Source organism: Mesocricetus auratus, unplaced genomic scaffold (genome assembly GCF_017639785.1).
Source record: "Mesocricetus auratus isolate SY011 unplaced genomic scaffold, BCM_Maur_2.0 Super-Scaffold_100714, whole genome shotgun sequence".
Classification (NCBI taxonomy): Eukaryota; Metazoa; Chordata; class Mammalia; order Rodentia; family Cricetidae; genus Mesocricetus; species Mesocricetus auratus.
Genome location: NW_024429270.1, coordinates 10130139 through 10147288, shown reverse-complemented (window position 1 = coordinate 10147288; position 17150 = coordinate 10130139). Strand labels below are relative to the sequence as shown.

At 48.1% G+C, this 17150-nt stretch overlaps 1 protein-coding gene across 3 annotated transcripts; it reads right to left on the bottom strand.

The window, feature by feature from the left end:
- Positions 1–423: 423 nt before the first annotated feature.
- Cmtm3 (CKLF like MARVEL transmembrane domain containing 3) lies at positions 424–8440 on the bottom strand. 3 transcript variants are annotated; one of them, XM_021232164.2, is made up of 7 exons: positions 8312–8440; positions 6710–6925; positions 6396–6533; positions 3999–4154; positions 3061–3156; positions 2550–2673; positions 424–1358 (listed from the first exon to the last, which is right to left on the bottom strand). In XM_021232164.2, exons 2-7 carry the CDS (start codon positions 6854–6856, stop codon positions 1324–1326), a joined length of 696 nt encoding a protein of 231 aa, XP_021087823.1. In that variant the 5' UTR covers positions 6857–6925; positions 8312–8440; the 3' UTR covers positions 424–1323. The 3 variants fall into 3 exon arrangements, with proteins under 3 accessions (XP_021087823.1, XP_040596714.1, XP_005078706.1); XM_040740780.1 differs by lacking the exon at positions 8312–8440 and adding an exon at positions 7786–7907; XM_005078649.4 differs by lacking the exons at positions 6396–6533; positions 8312–8440 and having other exon boundaries at positions 6710–6994.
- Between the last annotated feature and the right edge of the window lie 8710 nt (positions 8441–17150).

Here is a 17150-nt window from a genome sequence, read left to right as displayed (position 1 = left end):
CAGCAGGCTGTAACCAGACTGTGGAAGTAGCAGTTTGCCAGGTTCAGGGCATTGCACAGCCTGTCGGCCTCTGCATCTGACCCTCCGTGTGTTTCGGCGTGTGCAGTGACCGCGAGCAGAATGCTCTGCTGTGTGCTTGGTCCTGAGCGCTGGCTGAGGTCCTCAAAGCAGCTGCTCACGAAGCCCCAGGTTCTGACTGTTGAGGATATCACCCTAACCAGGGTCTCTGCTTACCCTTTACCGCCTTGACTGGAGGAGTGAGTTAAAGGCATCAGCAGTGGTCAGACGCTGCCCTGGTGCCCAGCAGACGTGACCTGCCTCGGCACTGCCACCAGCCACCAGGACCCATTGTGCCTGCTTGTGTTGACAAGGGCAGGCACTGTAGGCAGCAGGTGAGTTTTTCAGTCAGGCACACTCCAAGCAGGTAGTCAGTTTGTTTTAATCCACTGTGGCAGTCTTCTAGGGAGGGGATTCACATGCAAGGTAGGAAGAAGGTTACAAATGCCCAAGACATGGGCCCAGAACTCTGGTTCATTTATGGGGCCTCGGATCACAGAAAATGACATTTGTTACATTGCTTTTGAATAAAAAAATTACAAAAAAGTTAGAAAACATCAATGACATACACGCTATCAGCAGCCAAGTGAAGGCCCGTGTTACCAGTAGGCCGGCCCAGGTGCCCAGAGGAAATGTCTTGTAGCCTCCCCAGGAGGAGAGGGCTTGACTGGGCCCGCCCAGCCACTTGTGACTTTGTCACTGCCACTGCACTGGTTTGCTTCCTGCCTGTAGGCCCTGGTAAACAGGTCTCTGGGCTCTTTTCTGAAAAGGTCTCAGACCTACAATGGAGAACTTGGCTAGTCAGGCTTTTCCCTGTTTCACAGTGAGGGGAAACTTCTTCAACAAAGATTCCTGAAAGTTATCTCAACAAAGTGCAGTGAATAGGAGCAGTCCATGCAGAGCCCACTGGGGCTGGGTGGGTCAGCCTGCCGTGATTTCTGTCTGTCCCACCCTGGGCTGCCACATGAACTGCGGTGACTGGCTCCAATTGATGCGGCTGCGTCTGTGGGGTAGCGAGGTTAAAAGGCTCAAGGTCTTTAGGACGGAAACGGGAGAAGGGAGGATATTCAGAGTGCCCTACTGTGCTAGCTCAGCAGTAGGAAGCCAGCACGGCCGACTTTGAGTGTGAGGCTCAGGAGTGTCACCTCGAGAGACGGCTCCTCTGTCGGCTCTTCTGTGGCATCCACTGCCATGCTCCCGTGGTCCCTTCAGGACGGTGCGGGTGGGAGGCCTGAGTGGCACCAGTTGCTAGGCACAGACAGACCTTCAGTCAGAGTCCAAGTCCGAGTTGGAATTATTTTCTGAAAGGAAAACAGAAGATGCTGGCACCAGTCCCTGGAGCGTGGGGTAGGAGGAGGGACCCCAGACTGCCAGCAGGAGCCCTAGGCCAAGCCTCTCCCATCTTCGTGGCATGCTGGGCCTTGGGACACAAGGGGGTAGAGCAGGCACTTCTACTCAGCCCAAAGTCCAGATGCTTCCTTCCCAGGGGGTTCAGGCATGCCCAAGATGTCCCTTCTCACTTGAGGATGTTGGAGTTGTACATCTGCACCCCTTTCTCCACCCCTATTCAGCAGGACAAGGCAAAGACAACTAATTTCTTGTCCCTGAACTAAAATACACTAGAAAATGGGCAAGCTGCTGCTGCTTTTTCTTTTTTTGTAAAGCTATTTTATAAGTTTAGTTATTTATATGTTTTATGTTATGAAATGAATATAAAACATTTTATCATGTTAAGTTCAATTAGTGGTGTAACTTTAATGGCTCCTGGAATCTGGCTATTAAAGATTATTCTGTAGAACCTTCTGGAACCTCATGCCTCACTAGTACTTGACCCTGGCACTGGTGGCTGTATTTTGATGCTGGTTACCTTCCTCCCCAAGCCCTGGTTCTTCCCCCTCACCAATTATCCAGGGGTGTATAAGTAGGGCCATTTTTCTATAGTCATATCTAACATATAGGCCAAGAATGCCACACAAAATATTCAAAATGCATGTCTCCATGGACGTTTATGCTCTGATCCCTGAGCTGGCTGACCAGCATTTGCTCCAGGTTCCAAAGGCTGGAAGACAGCATCTGGGAGTATTTTACCTGTTTGCCACAGACCAGGCAGGAATGAGTTTGGAATGACATTCATTTTTAGCAGCGGGACAGTATATGGGAATCCCAATGGGAAGCTGGTGACCCCAAAACCTAACCAAATGCCCTACCTCAGACATTTAGTACTCAGTGGAGAAGATCCTACAGCCAAGACCAGCCCTGGGAACAACTCTGTCTAACACTGCTGGCCTGCTCCATAAGTACCTGGCCCAGTTGCACAAAGTTCCAAACAAGTCAGATACGGGTTGTCATGAGTTTGAGACCAGGCTGGGCTACAAGGTGAGTTAGTTCTGGCCAGTTACACAGAGTGAGGTCCTGTTTCAAATACAAAAAGCAAAACCCAAGTAAAAGTGACCAGCAAGGTTCTTCAGAAACCATGCAGAGTGGTCACCCACCTTCTTCTGTCCTGTGGGCTGTAGTCTCGTTTGTAGAGTCTCCTTGCTTGAGGAATTTGGCCACTTCATTGAAGATCAGGTAGAAGTCAATTGCAAACACAATTGTGGCAAAAAAGCCAAAAACCTGTGGGATACATGCATGGCATATGGCAGGGAGCACAGGCAGGGCGGATGGAAATATCACAAGCACTCTGGGCTCATGGACCAGGAGACTGGGCAGATGCAGGCAGCACCGAGGAAAAGGCCCCACCAGGACTGATGGGCAGGCACAGCCTTTCTGAGTTATGGCAAACAGGGAGATGGGCTGTGAGCCTGGCAGACACAGCCTCTCAACTCAGGACAATTTTTAATTAGACTGGAATGGCAGAGACCCACATAGGGACCCAGAGCCTAAGCAGGGGCAGGATATGCCCAGGACCCACTGTAGAAGCGGGTGCCAAGGGGGATGACCTGGAGCATCAGGGAAGGGCACTGCTGGGTATGTCCACCAGGGGGCAGGGCAGCCACTCACTCCCGCTGCTTTGTAAGCCCCGTCTGAGTATTTGGCGACGGCAGTGATGGAGATGACGAAGTAGATGAGGGCAGCAGTGACACAGCGCAGGAAGTCCTGAGGAGAGAGGGACATGTCCACACGGTTCCGACTCCCACCATGTGACACAGCAAGGGGGCCCAACACGCTCAGCCCTAGCACCCATGGAGTCCCTGTGCTGCTCCACCTGCATGGCCAGGCCCTGATCTAGTTATCTCTCGCTCTGCAGGCCTCCAGCAGCAGCAGCAGTTTATACTGCCCATCACTGGTCCAGCTGGAGTTTTCTCTGCCCTGGGGCTAGTAGGGTGTAGACTATGCTATAGCTGCCTCTGCAGTTTGGCAGAAATGGCAAGTGGAGAAAGTCGAGCTTTCCAGGAGGCTTGGCTTTGCCACAGCGAGATCCATTTATGGTCATGGTCTCTGCTTAGTCCTTAAGGTGGGTCTGCAATGAGGGCAGCTATCGCCAGGTGGTTACAGGGATGCTGGAGATAAATTCCAGAGAGCAGAGTTCAAGCCTAGCCTTTGCTGCCTATTCTCTAGAATGCATTTTATCCACTGAAGGGTACTCTCTCGGGACTGTAAGGTCCTCAGCCAGGTGCCAGATGACTACTAGAACCTAGGAAGTCCCACAAGTCCTCAGTTACCCCACTCTGCTGGAAACGGCTTGAATGCCAGTGGCTGAGGCGCATTCCTCCTCCAGAGCAACAGCTCCACCTGGTGGTCAGGAGCCACCTTTGGGTGCCCAGCCTCACAGGGCAATTCAGGCATCAGGTCCCGTAGTCCCAGTGCAGCGGGGTGGGCAGGGTGGGGGTGTGAGGGCCCTGAATTAAAACCGCCCACCATTGTGGAAGACAGCAGGGCTGAACTGCAGAACCCCAGATGACAGCCGACCCTTTCTTCTTGGGTTCCCCGATCCTTACCATCATGGGCCAGCACAGGCCCTGCCATTTGTCATTCAGCTGCATGGCATCAGCAAAGAGGAAATAAACAGCCAACAGAAACTCCAGCAGAGGTACCGTGAGGAAGGCAGATGCCGAGGACACCACATAGCAGACGAAGGTAATGAAAGAAAGACCCTGTGGGAGAGCAAGGAGAATCGAACCCTCTTGTCCACCCCCACCCCCAGTTCACGACAGGACCCCAAATCCCCATACCTTGCTGAACCCCTGCTAGGACCTCATCTTGAAGCTACAGCCACCCTCCACCTCCCCACAGGCCACCTTGTGGGGCTGCTCCTTTCATGGCTCTACAATGGAACATACCCAACTCATCTGTGTCCACAGGGGGCAAGCTGGAGCTAACAGCTACTGCTTCGAAAAAGTCACACCCCAAACCTAAGATGTGTGCTTTTCACGAAAACCCTAACTTCATTTAACGATGACAGGCATGCCGAAGTGGTTGGAGTTGCAATGTACTGATGTCTGCAGTTGAGTTTAAATGCATGAGAACACAAGGGAGGTTGATGGGCGCAGATGATGAAAGCAGGCGGAGCAGTGTCAGCCACTGTACAGTTGGGGTGGTGGACGCAGGGCTGTTACTACGGATCTCTTGACACTCTTGTGCGTCTGCAAATCTTCATTAAAAGGAACTGTGCATGAGGACAGAGATGTAACGTAGCCCAGCTGGTAAGGTTTTTGTCTAGTCCGAGCAAAGCTTTGGGTTTGATCCCCAGCACTGCATAAACCGGGCGTGGTGCTACAAGTCTGTGATCCTAGCGAGTGGGAGGCGGAGGCAGGAAGGTCAGAGGTGAAAGTCATCCTCAGCTTTAGATAGAAGGTTTTAGGCAGCCTGGGATACATGAAACCCTATCTCAACAAAATTCTAACTCCCTTGGAGACAGCATTGACAATGGGTCCCTGCTGTATATCATTCAGATAGTTGCGGGTCAGTCCTGTGCTTGGCAGGGAAACAAGATGAAGATGATAGGCCAGAGGCTTTTCAAGCCCACTTCTTGATAACTCTTTCTAAGACTGATAGACTGTGTTCCTCAGCATCACTCACAGCCTGTCTTTAAAAGGAGCAGACCTGGCGTCACCCAGCTAATAGGAGGCTAGCGCATCTGTACCTAGGACATTAAAGGCCTTTATCTTCCTTGGCGTATATCTGTCACTATGCCGGGGTTGAGCCTGTCCTTGGCTCAGTACTTTAAGGCGTCTAAAGGGGAAACTCTGATGTCCCATAGGAAGTACTATGGCTGCTTCAGACAAATGAACTCATCTCTAGGACCCCACTCCCACCCCCTTCCCTGAACATGCCATGGGGGAAGCTGAGCTTCCCTTAGGCAAACAGGAAACCAAGACTTAGAGAAAGGCTTTTTGAGGTTTCCCGGTCATCAGCTCCCACTGTATTTCTGGCTAAAAGGCTGTTCTTATGTCTCTCCTGTTTCTGTTCTCATTCTCCCCCTCAGTTAAGTCTGATTATGGTGAACCCCCACACACACACATACACACCTTGAGTCCCGTTTTCTCATTCCCCAATTCTTGGGGCCCACTTCCTCTAGCTTCCTATCCATGTCAGACTCCCTACTTGCAGGGGACCAGGGGGAGAAATGACTAGGAGTGGCTCCCCTGTATCCTGTGAAGTCACCCCTTACCTTTCTTATTTTCCTAGGCCTGGATTTCTGCATCTAGCTAGGCCAAGGACCTCTTGTGAGTTCTGACTGCCCCCCCCCCATCCTCTCCATGGGTAGGGCAGGCCTGAAGCCTCCTCAATGGCCTGTGATTCAAAGTCCCCCTGCCTCGGTGGCATCCAGAGATCTGAGATGGCCAATCTAAGAGTGGGTTCTAGGTCTGCTTGGTACAAAGTATTGGGTTCTACTAGTGACCTAAGGGTTGACGCCTCCTCCATGTATCCCAGGGTACAAGGGGGAATCCCCTAGGGCAGAAACCCTGTCACCTAGTCTCACTTTCTATGCACCCCACCCCATCCCGGCCTTAAGTGGGAGCAGATCAGATATCACGTTGCTAGCGATCTAAGCAACAAGTGGCTGTCGCCACGGGCTGTTTCCTCCTTCCACCGTCCTTCCTCACGCCCTCTCACCATCTCCGTCGGCTCCGTGCCAGTTCCCGCCCCACATGCGACGATGCGGGAGTGTTAGGAGGACAAAGGAGACCTTCCTAGTCGGGTGGGGACAAGCGGGAAGGAGGAAGAGGGGATGAAGTCACCCCGCTGGTCCGATGCCCTGGGACAACAGTCTGCCAGCACTTTCACTACGCAGCCCCAGCCTCACCCACTCCCCGGAGGCTCGTCCCACTCCGCTGGATCCGCACCCCACGGGTGGTCGGGTCTCACGCGGGGAGGTGGGAGGGTGTGCATACCGGGAGACCAAAGCCTGAAGGAGCTAAGCGAGCGCAGGGAGGCGCTAGGGGTCGGTCAAAGGGCAGCCGGGCCGCGGCGCCAGCGGGGACTAAGTCTTCAAACCCGTGTCCTCTGGTCCCTTTCGAGGGTCTCGCAAGCTGGAGAAGCCGGTAAGATCGGCCTGAGTTGGACTCGCGCTCAGCTCCGAAGAAGCTGTCGCAAGTTTGGGGGCGGTGGCCAAACTTCGCGCGACTCTCCTGGGTGGGAGGCGCAGGAACTGGGGCTTGGGATACAGGGACTGGGCTTCGGGTACCCGGGGAGCCCGCGCACTCACCGACTCGGCCAGCAGGAGGCGGCCTTTGAGCGAGCAGAGGAAGGCGCGCGCGGGCAACAGGGCGCGGAGCCCGGGCACTGTCCTGCCACTTCGGGGGCGGTCCGGGGACTCTGGATCGGGCTCCGACTCTGCGTCCCGGGGCCACATAGCGGCGCTACCTCGTCGAGCCTCGGCCTCACCGCCTCACCCAGTGCCCTGGAGGGAAGCGGAAACCCGCTGTGCGGAAGGAGAAAAAGTGGAGTTAGAATAGGCCCGGGACTCATCCTCCGCTGCCCCGCCTCCACCACCTTCAATCCTCCCCCTCATTCCCACCCACAACTGTCCCTCGGACCCTGCCCCGCCCATCCTCCCGCCCTCCGTTCTCCAACCACCCCCACAATGAATGTCCCTGGGACGTTGTCATGCTCACCCCTCCTCCCCCAGCCTCTCACTCCCTTCCCCGCCTCCCCCACTGCCTCTCTGACTGCACCCGGCCCATATGCAGCCCTCCCCCGCCCACTACCCCTCAGACCCCTCTTTCCATCTCCCATCCTTCCACTCCGCCCCTCATTACCCCTAGGATCCTCCCCCGCCCAGTCCTCCGACTCTCAGTTCCCCCTCGGACTCTGCGGAGCTCACTTCCCCATCCACTGACCCCTGCACCACACCGCCCCATCCACCGACCCCCGCACCACACCGCCCCATCCACCGACCCCCACACCACCCCGCCCCATCCACCGACCCCCGCACCACACTTCCCCATCCACTGACCCCTGCACCACACCGCCCCATCCACCGACCCCCGCACCACACCGCCCCATCCACCGACCCCCACACCACACCGCCCCATCCACCGACCCCCGCACCACACTGCCTTTCCGGCCATCCCTGGCCCTCAGTCCTCCGATCAGCGCCCCCCATTCTCCGCCTCCTTTTACTATCTTTCCCCCCCACATTTCCGTCCTTTCCGTCTCCCACAGCCTCCTTTACCCTGCCCAGCCTATCTTCTGCCCCATTCCCCCACCGCTTCCCAAGCTTCCTTCTAGGGACTACCTCCCTGTCTCCCCCACTCCAACCCGCCCCCTTGGATTCTGTACCAGGTCCTCCCAGTCCCCTCGGACCCCAACAGCCCGGTCTGCTCTGTGCGGCCTGCTTGGCCTGGAGTCTTCTGGTATTGTTTGTCTCCTCACCCGGTCCTGGCAGACACAGACCCACTTGTTACCTCCCCTGAGCTCTCCGAAGCCGCGACCATCTGTCCCTGCTCTCTGTCTTAAGTTTGAACTAACTTTCTGCCCTGCACCTTCCAGGAGCCTAGACATCTCTGGGGCAGGGACCCTCCTGGCTCGGCTCTCACCAAGCAGTCAGCTCTTTTTGTTTGTTTTTGTTTTTCGGGTTTTCGAGACAGGGTTTCTCTGTAGCTTTGGAGCCTGTCCTAGAACCTGCTCTGTAGACCAGGCTTTGAGAACTCACAGAGATGGGGCTGCCTCTGACTCCCGAGTGCTGGGATTAAAGGCGTGCGCCACCACCACAGGTTTAAGCTGTCAGTTCTTGCTGTGTCCCTCCGCTCTCTCTCAACTCCTGCTACTTCCCAGTCACCCTCCCCTTGGTCCTTGGCTAGCCTACCTTCCTTCTCAGCTGGAGTTTCCCAGCCATTTCCCTGGCCACTCTCCTGTGGTTCCTAGCCTGCCCTTCAGGGCCTCTTTTGGTAGCTGCCCAAGGCTTGGTTTCTTCCGGTGTTGGCCTAACCAGAGATCTGGGAATTGTCCTTGTCCTCCCTCACTGCTAGCCCATCTCCGCGGAGGCTCTCTTGCTTTCTTCCTTGTCAGTCAGATAAGCACTTAAATTACTAATCATGCTTCCTCATGCAAACTGTTGCTTCCTTGTGTCACAGGGCCTCTGTGCATCTGTCCCTTTTAGCCCTGGGTGCGTGGGTGCGTGCGTGTGCATGCTCACATGCATACTCTGGTAGAGAGCAGGGGTGTCTTTTTTTTGGACAGTGTCTCACTGAATTTGGAGTGCCTGGAATTTCCATAAGATTAACCTGGCCAATGAGCTCCAGATGTTCTGTTTCTGCTTTCCCAGAACTAGTATTACCACTATATGTGGGATCCAGTTCAGGTCCAGCTGAGGTCCTCATGCAGCAGGGACATTATTTTATGAGCGGTCTTCCCAGCTTCTACTTTTGCTGTCTTACCTGAAGAAGGTTTTCTCTGCACTCATGGTAAGGCAGTGTGATTCCTTCAGGAAGACCTTGTACATTCAAAAGCCATGCAAGAAACACAGGATGTGAGGAAGCCCTCGATGCTTAGGGTAGGGGGCAGGCTGCACCAAGTAGCCCTGAATAGGATGAATCCTGATAGGGCTGGAGAGACGGCTCAGCTGTTAAGAGCACTTTCGAGGGTTCAGTTCCCAGAAACCACATGGTAGCTCACAACCATCTGCAACAGTTCCAGGTCTCCACATGCAGAGGCACACACACCTGCACACGGACTGTAAGAGTCCGAGGAAGGATAACCCCAGACTCAAATAGAATGTAAAAGCAAAGAGTGTTTATTAATATTCTAGCATGCATGTGGGATTGTTCACCTGTCCAAAATGGCAAAGACCCCGAGAGGCGTGTGCAGGCTCATTTTAAGCACAACTAAGGGAAGTTTCAGGAACTCTTAGGTCATCTCAGATATGATTGGTTAGACAATCAGCAGCTATGCTAGTGTATTTTTAATTGGCTGAGGTTCGGTCGTCATTTTTTGGACATACTTGCACTAACTTGGCCCACTTTGGACGTGACTCAGGAGGGGCTGCTGGATTTGTCCTTGAGACACTGTGAGGCTGGCCCAGGCCTCTGAATATAAGGTCATTGTGGATAAATGGGCCTTCGTGGGAGAGACATCTGTTTTGTCCTCTTCAGAGAACTGAAAGCTACACTCAGTTGTAGAATGGGAGAGTCTAACCCTTCATGTGCCACACGCACACATATGCATAGGTATGTATACACACAAATAGAAAATAAGCGGCCCAGACTTAGCCAGGCGGTGGAGGCGCACGCCATTAATCCCAGCACTCGGGAGGCAGAGGCAGGCGGATCTCTGTGAGTTCGAGGCTGGGCTGGACCGACAGCCTCCAAAACAATACAGAGAAACCCTGCCTTGTAAAAACCAAAAAAAAGAAAAAGAGAAAAAAGAAAATAAGCGGTCCAGACTCAAGGCTTGAAGCTGAAATGTCTCCCAAGGGCTCAGGTTTTGAACAACGAGCCCCTCGTTTGTGACACTGTTTTGAAGACTATGAAGCCTTTAAGAGCCTGGGGCCTGGTTGGAAGTAGATCACCAGGGGCAGTTCTTTGTAGTTGGAAGCTTTTCTCTGTCTGTTTGGTTCCACTGGACTGGTTTTTCTCCCACCTGCCCTCTTCTCCGCTCCCCCCCCCCCGCCACAGCTGCTTATTAAGTAATCATTCTGAGGCCTAATATTAATTATAATTGTTTGAACAATGATTCAGGCTTATTACTGACTAGCTTTCACAATTAACCCATTTCTATTATTCTATATTTTACCACAAAGCTAGTGACTTGTTACTTCGTATCTGGCTTCCCTGGTGACTACATGACTTGTTACCTCACATCTTGCTTCCCTGGTGACTACATGACTTGTTACTTCACATCTTGCTTCCCTGGTGACTACATGGCGTCTCCCTGACTCCACCTGCTTTCTCTCTGTATCTTTGTTTGGATTTCCTGCCTGGCTGGATTCTGTCTGGCCACTGCCTGAAACAGCTTTACTCATCAGCCAATAAAAGCAACATATATTCACAGCATACAGAAGGGCATCCCACATCATCTCCCCTTTTCTGTCTAATTGAAAAGGAAGGTTTTAACTTTAACATAGTAAAATTACATGGAACAAAACGGTTACCAAGCAAGAATAATAATTACAATATTTAGTCTATTTGCCTTTTGGCAAAATTAAAAAAAATATTCTATCATCTATCCTATCTTTGTGAGTCTAAAGTTTTATATCTAATTTATCTTTTGTCATAACTAAGGAAAACTATATCTCATCTTCAACTCCATCAAAGACCCCAGAAAAATATAATATTCCCTAAGTAAACTGGAAGGGCATTGCAAGCAACTTTCAAAACTGTAGCAATGGCAGAGATATCTGGCTGCCTGGACAGTCATCCGAAGATCTTCTGTAACACCGGGGCATCCGTCTTCAGCATACAGGCCTCAAGTGTCTGGCAGACTTTCCAGGGAAGCAGGAAATTTGAAGATCTGTTCTGTCTTGTACTGGCAAAGTTCACCATTCACTTTCTTTTGTGTCCTGCGAGTGTCTGGCTGTTTCCTTTGTGAAGCAGGAACTCTAAAGGACCATCCTGTCTCATCTTGACAAGTTCAGCAGTCATTTTCTTGTGGGTTCTGCAGTTCTTTGATGGTTGTCTTAACGGCTCTGCTCCTTCTGCCATGTGCTCCTGCTACTGTGGCTTTCCTATAATGTACTGAAACCTCTCTGAATCCCAACAAATCTTCCCTCCTTTAAGTTGGTTTTGTCAAGTATTTTGGTTGCAGTGTTGCAAAAACATGATTAAGCACAAAGGCAAGCAATGAGACACTAAAACCGCCTGCTGAAATGGCTAAAAAGTGTGTGTGTGTGTGTGTGTGTGTGTGTGTGTGTGTGTGTGTGTAACACTACCAAGTACAGGTGGACAAGGGGAGCAACTGGAATTATTCCAAAGAGAGGAGAGACATCCATCAGACTTTCATTTTATGTATGTGTGTGGGGTGTATGCATGTATGTGGGTACGTATGTGTGTGGGTACATATGTGTGTGGGGTGTATGCATGTATGTGTGTGGGGTGTATACATGTATATAGGTACATATGTGTGTGGGGTGTATACATGTATATGGGTACGTATGTGTGTGGGGTGTATGAATGCATGTGGGTACGTATGTGTGTGGGGTGTACACATGTATGTGGGTACGTATGTGTGTGGGGTGTATGCATGTATGTGTGTGGGGTGTATGCATGTATGTGGGTACGTATGTGTGTGGGGTGTATGCATGCATGTGGGTACGTATGTGTGTGGGGTGTATGCATGTATGTGGGTATGTATGTGTGTGGGGTGTATGCATGTATGTGGGTATGTATGTGTGTGGGGTGTATGCATTTATATGGGTATGTATGTGTGTGGGGTGTATGCATGTATGTGGGTACGTATGTGTGTGGGGTGTATGCATGCATGTGGGTACGTATGTGTGCATTCATCTCATGACATTAAGAGCCTCCCTCAGGTATCCTTCACCTCATTCACATGGTCAGGGTCTCTTACTTGTACTCTGTAGGAGTTCTTTTTTGCTGCTGTGATAAGACACTGTGACCAAGGCAACTTATAGAAGTATTTTGGGGGGGGACTTGGGGTTTCTGAGGGCTCCTAGTCAGTATTCTATTGCTGTGAAGAGGCATGGTGATCAAGGCAACTCTTATTTAAAATAAGCATTTAATTGGAGGCTTGCTTAGAGGGTGAGCCCATGGTCAACATGGCAGCAGGCAGGTGTGGGGCTAAGAATTTACATCCTCACCCACAGGCAAGCAGAAACAGATCAGGAGTAGGTGGGTGGGTGAAGATCTTTTCCCGTTTTGTAGGGAGCCATTTTGTCTTGTTGACAGTGTTCTTTATTTTACAGAAACTTCTTATTTTCTGGAGGTCCCAATTATTAATTGTTGCTCTCAGATTCCGTGCTACTGGTGCTGTATTTTGGAAGTGGTCTCCTGTGCCTATGCATTCAAATATATTTCCCACTTTCTCTTCTATGAGGTTTAATGTAGATGGATGCATATTGAGGTCTTTGATTCATTTGAAATTGAATTTTGTTCATGGCAATAGATATGGATCTATTTGCATTCTTCTACATGTTGACAGTTAAGCCAGCACCATTTGTTGAATATATTTTCCATTTTATATTTTTAGCTTCTTTGTCAAAAATGAGGTGTTCATAGGTGTGTGGGTTAATATTGGGGTCTTTGATTCCATTCCATTCATCTACCTGACTGTTTTTATGACAATAACCAAGCTGTTATCATTACTATAGCTCTATAGTAGAGCTTGAAGTCAGGGATGCTGATGCCCCCAGATGATCCTGTATTATACAGGATTGTTTGGCTATCCTGGGTTTTTGTTTTTCCATATGAAGTTGAGTATTCCCCTTTCAAGGTCTGTGAAGAATTGTGCTGGGATTTTGACAGGAATTGCATTGAATATGTAATTACTTTCAGTAGGATTGCCATATTTTCTATGTTGATCCTGCCTATCCAAGAGCATGGGAAATATTTCCATTTTCTGATATCTTCTTTAATTTCTTTCTTTAAAGACTTGAAATTCTTGACATACAGGTCTTTTGCTTGTTTGGTTAGAGTTATCCCAAGACATTTTATGTTATTTGTGGCTACTGTGAATGGTGAAGTTTCTCTGATTCCCTTCTCAGCCCATTTGTCATGTGTATATTGTAGGGCTACTGATATTTTTGAGTTAATATTGTATCCTGCTACATTACAGAAAGTGTTTATCAGTTGTAGGAGCTCTCTGGTATAATTTTTGGGGTCACTTATTTATACTATAATATTATCAGGAAATAGTGAGAGTTTGACTTCTTTTCCAATTTGTGTCCGTTTGATCTCATTTTGTTGTCTTATTGCTATAGCTAGAACTTCAAGTACTATGTTGAATAGATATAGAGATGGTGGACAGCCTTGTCTTGTTCCTGATTTCAGTGGGATTGCTTTCAGGTTTTTATCTATTTAGTTTGATGTTGGCTGTTGGGTTACTGTATATTGCCTTTCTTATATTTAGGTATGTTCCTAGGTATCCCTATTCTCTCCAAGACCTTTATCATGAAGGGGTGCTAATTTTGTCAAAGGCTTTTTCAGCATCTAGTGAGATGATCATGTGAGTTTTTTCTTCCAGCTTGTTCATATGATGAATTACATTGATGGATTTTTCTCTATTGAACCATCCCTTCATCTCTGGGATGAATCCTACTTGGTCATGGTGGATGATTTTTCTGATGTGTTCTTGAATTCTGTTTGATAGTATTTTATGGAGTATTTTTGCATGTATGTTCATGAGGGAAATTGGTCTGTAATTCTTTCTTAATTGTGTCTTTGTGTGGTTTGGGTATCAGGGTAATTGTAGCCTCACAAAAAGAGTTTGATGATGTTCCTTCTGTTTATATTGTGTGGAATAATTTGAGGAGTATTGGTATTAGATCTTCTTTGAATATCTTGTAGAATTCTGCACTGGATTCATCTGGGTCTGGGCTTGTTTGGTTGGGAGACTATTGATAACTGCTTCCAGTTCCTTAGGGGTTACAGGTGTATCTAAGTTGCTTATCTGTTCTGGATTTAATTTTTGTACATGGTACTAATCTAGAAAATTGTCCAGCTCCTTAAAGTTTTCCAGTCTTGTGGAGTACAGGTTTTTGAAGTATGACATGATGATGATTCTCTGGATGTCATCAGTGTCTGTTGTTATGTCCCCCTTTTCATTTCTGATTTTGTTAATTTGGATATTCTCTGTCTTTTGGTTAGTTTGGATAAAGGTTTGTCTATTTTGTTGAATTTCACAAAGAACCAACTCTTTGTCTCATTGATTCTTTGCATTTTCTTTGTTTCTATTTTAATGATTTCAGCTCTCTATTTCTTGCTATCCACTCCCTCTGGGTGAGTTTGCTTCTTTATGTTCTAGCACTTTCAGTTGTTCTGTTAATTCACTAGTGTGGGATTTTTCCATTTTCTTCATGTAGGCATTTAGTGCTATGAACTTTCCTCTCAGCACTGCTTTCACTGTGTCCCACAAGTTTGGATATGTTGTGAGGTTATTTTCATTCAATTTTAGGAAGTCTTTTATTTCTTTCTTTATTCCTTCCTTGATCCAGTGGTGGTTCAGTTGGTCATTGTTCAATTTCCCATGTGTTTGTGGACTTTCTAAAATTAATGTTTCGGTTGAATTCTAACTTTAAGCTGTGGTGATCTGATATGGTACAGATATTTATTCCACTTTTTTAATCTGTTGAAGTTTGCTTTGTTATTGAGTATATAGTCATTTTTTGAGAAGGTTATATAAGGTGCTGAAAAGAAAATATACTCTTTCGTGTTTGGGTGGAATGTTCTTTAGATGTCTGTTAAATCCATTTGAGTCATAATCTTGGTTAGTTCTCTTATTTCTCTGTTAAGTTTCTGTCTGGCAGATCTGTTCAGTGGTGAGAGTGGGGTGTTGAAGTCTCCCACTGTTAGTGTGTAGGACTTGATTTGTGATTTAAGATTTAGTAATGTTTCTTTTACAAATGTAGGAGCTCTTATGTTTGGGACATAGATGTTCAGAATTGAGATTTCCTCTTGATGGATTTTTCCTGTGATGAATATGAAATGCCCTTCTTTATTTTTTAATTGATTTTAGTTTGAAGGCTATTTTATTAGATAATAGGATAACTGCACTAGCTTGTTTCTTAGGTCCATTTGGAAAGTTTTTTCCCAATCACTTACACTGAGGTAATGTCTGTGTGTTTGAAGTGTGCTTCTTGTATGCAGCAGAAGGATGGATTCTGTTTTTGTATTCAGTCTGTTAACCTGTGCCTTTTTATAGGTGAATTGAGACCACTTATATTAATGGATATTATTGATCAGTGATTGATAGTTCCTGTTATTTTTGTTTTTGTTGTTGGTGATGGCATTGTGTGTTCAATTCCCTCCTTTGGGATTTGCTACTGTAAGCTCATCTATTTCATGTGTTCTTGTAGACGTAGGTGATTTCCTTGGGTTGGCGTTTTCCTTTTAGTACTTTCTGTAGGGCTGGGTTTGTGGATAGGTATTGCTTAAATTTGGTTTTATCATGGAATATCTTGTTTTGTCCATCTATGGTTATTGAAATCTTTTTCTGGGTAAAGTATCTGGGCTGGCATCCATGGTCCCTTAGTGTCTGCATAACCTCTGACCAGGACCTTCTGGCTTTCATTGTTTCCATTGAAAAGTCGGTCATAATTCTTATAGGCCTGCCTTTATGTGTTACCTGGCCTTTCTCCTTTGCAGCTCTTACTACTCTTTCTTTATTCTGTATGTTTGTTGTTTTGATTATTATGTAGTGAGGGGATTTTTTTTTGGTCCAGTCTATTTGGTGTTCTGTAAGCCTCTTGTATTTTTCTAGGCATATCTTTCTTTAGGCTGGAGAAGTTTTCTTCTAAGATTTTGTTGAATATATTTTCTGAGCTCCTTTGTTGGACTTCTCCTGCTTCTATCCCTATTATTCTTAGGTTTGGTCTTTTCATGGTGTCCCAGATTTCCTGCATGTTTTGTGTTAAGGATTTGTTGGATTTAAAATTTTCTTTGACTGATGAACCTGTTTCCTCCAAGTTATCTTCAATGCCCGAGATTCTGTCTTCCATCTCTTGTATTCTGTTGTTTATACTTGCACTTGTGGTTCCTGATTGTTCACCCAGAATTTCCATTTCCAGAATTTCCTCAGTTTGTGTTTTATTTATTGCCTCTATTTCAGATTTCACGTCTTGAATCACTTCCTTCACTTGCTTGATTGCTTTGTCTTGTTGTTGTTTTAAGGGATTTGTTGACATCTTCCAATTTTTTGTTTGTTTTTTCCTCCATTTTTAAGAGAAATTTTCATTTCCTCTTTAAGGGCCTCAATCATCCTCATAAAGTTATTTTTTAGGTCGTTTTCTTATGCTTCATCCGGGTCAGGATGTTCTGGTCTTGCTGGCATTGCTCTTTATATTGTTGAGTGTGATCTTACCTTGTTGTCTCTGCATCTCTTCCTCTAATCCGTGTAGGTGGATCTTGTGCTTCAGGGGGACTCTCTTTCTCCAACTGGTATAGCTGGGGGCTGTGGCTCCATTGACCACTCCTTCAGGCACAAGTAGAGCAGAGCTCCTCCTGGTGGAAGTGGGCCCAAGGCTCAGGTGGTGGCTCCTTGAAGTGCAGGTGGGGCTACAACAGCTGGGTTGGATGTTCTTCCCGTTGGAGGTGTAGATGGGGCTGAGGGCCCAGTAGCTGACATAGTAGCGGGGTATCTCCCACTGAGAAATGGCAGTGGATGTTGGCTGGGACACAGATGCTCTTTCCCAGAGGAACTTTTTACAAAAGTTTCAGGAAGCTCCTGCTGGAAAGCGCTGCTGTTGCTTCACCTGGCGGTCACTCCTTGCTCCCGGGGCTGGGGCCTCCCTCTGACACTGCCCCCAGTTCCGAGGCTCGGGTCTCCTTTGGCATTGCTCTGGGCCTGAAGCTCTGGCCTTCCTTTGACACTGCTTCCGGGCTGGGATTCAGGCCTCTCAGTCACAATCGGGAATTCTTAAAGGGAGGAGTTACTTAAATGAGACACTTTTTCCACATTGAAAAATTGGAAGCACTATTACAATGGAGGGCTTTTGGTCTCTGTATGATAATATGCTGGACAGTTTGAAAATGGAA

Bases quoted from the DNA above. Each gene is read 5' to 3' on its own strand.
- Cmtm3 (XM_021232164.2), bottom strand. From the start codon at position 6,856: ATGTGGCCCCGGGACGCAGAGTCGGAGCCCGATCCAGAGTCCCCGGAC. The intron at 4,155-6,395 runs GTATGCACACCC...GCTCTCCCACAG, and splicing joins CTTCAGGCTTTGGTCTCCCG to GGTCTTTCTTTCATTACCTT. The intron at 1,359-2,549 runs GTGGGTGACCAC...TTTTCCTTTCAG, and splicing joins AGCCCACAGGACAGAAGAAG to AAAATAATTCCAACTCGGAC.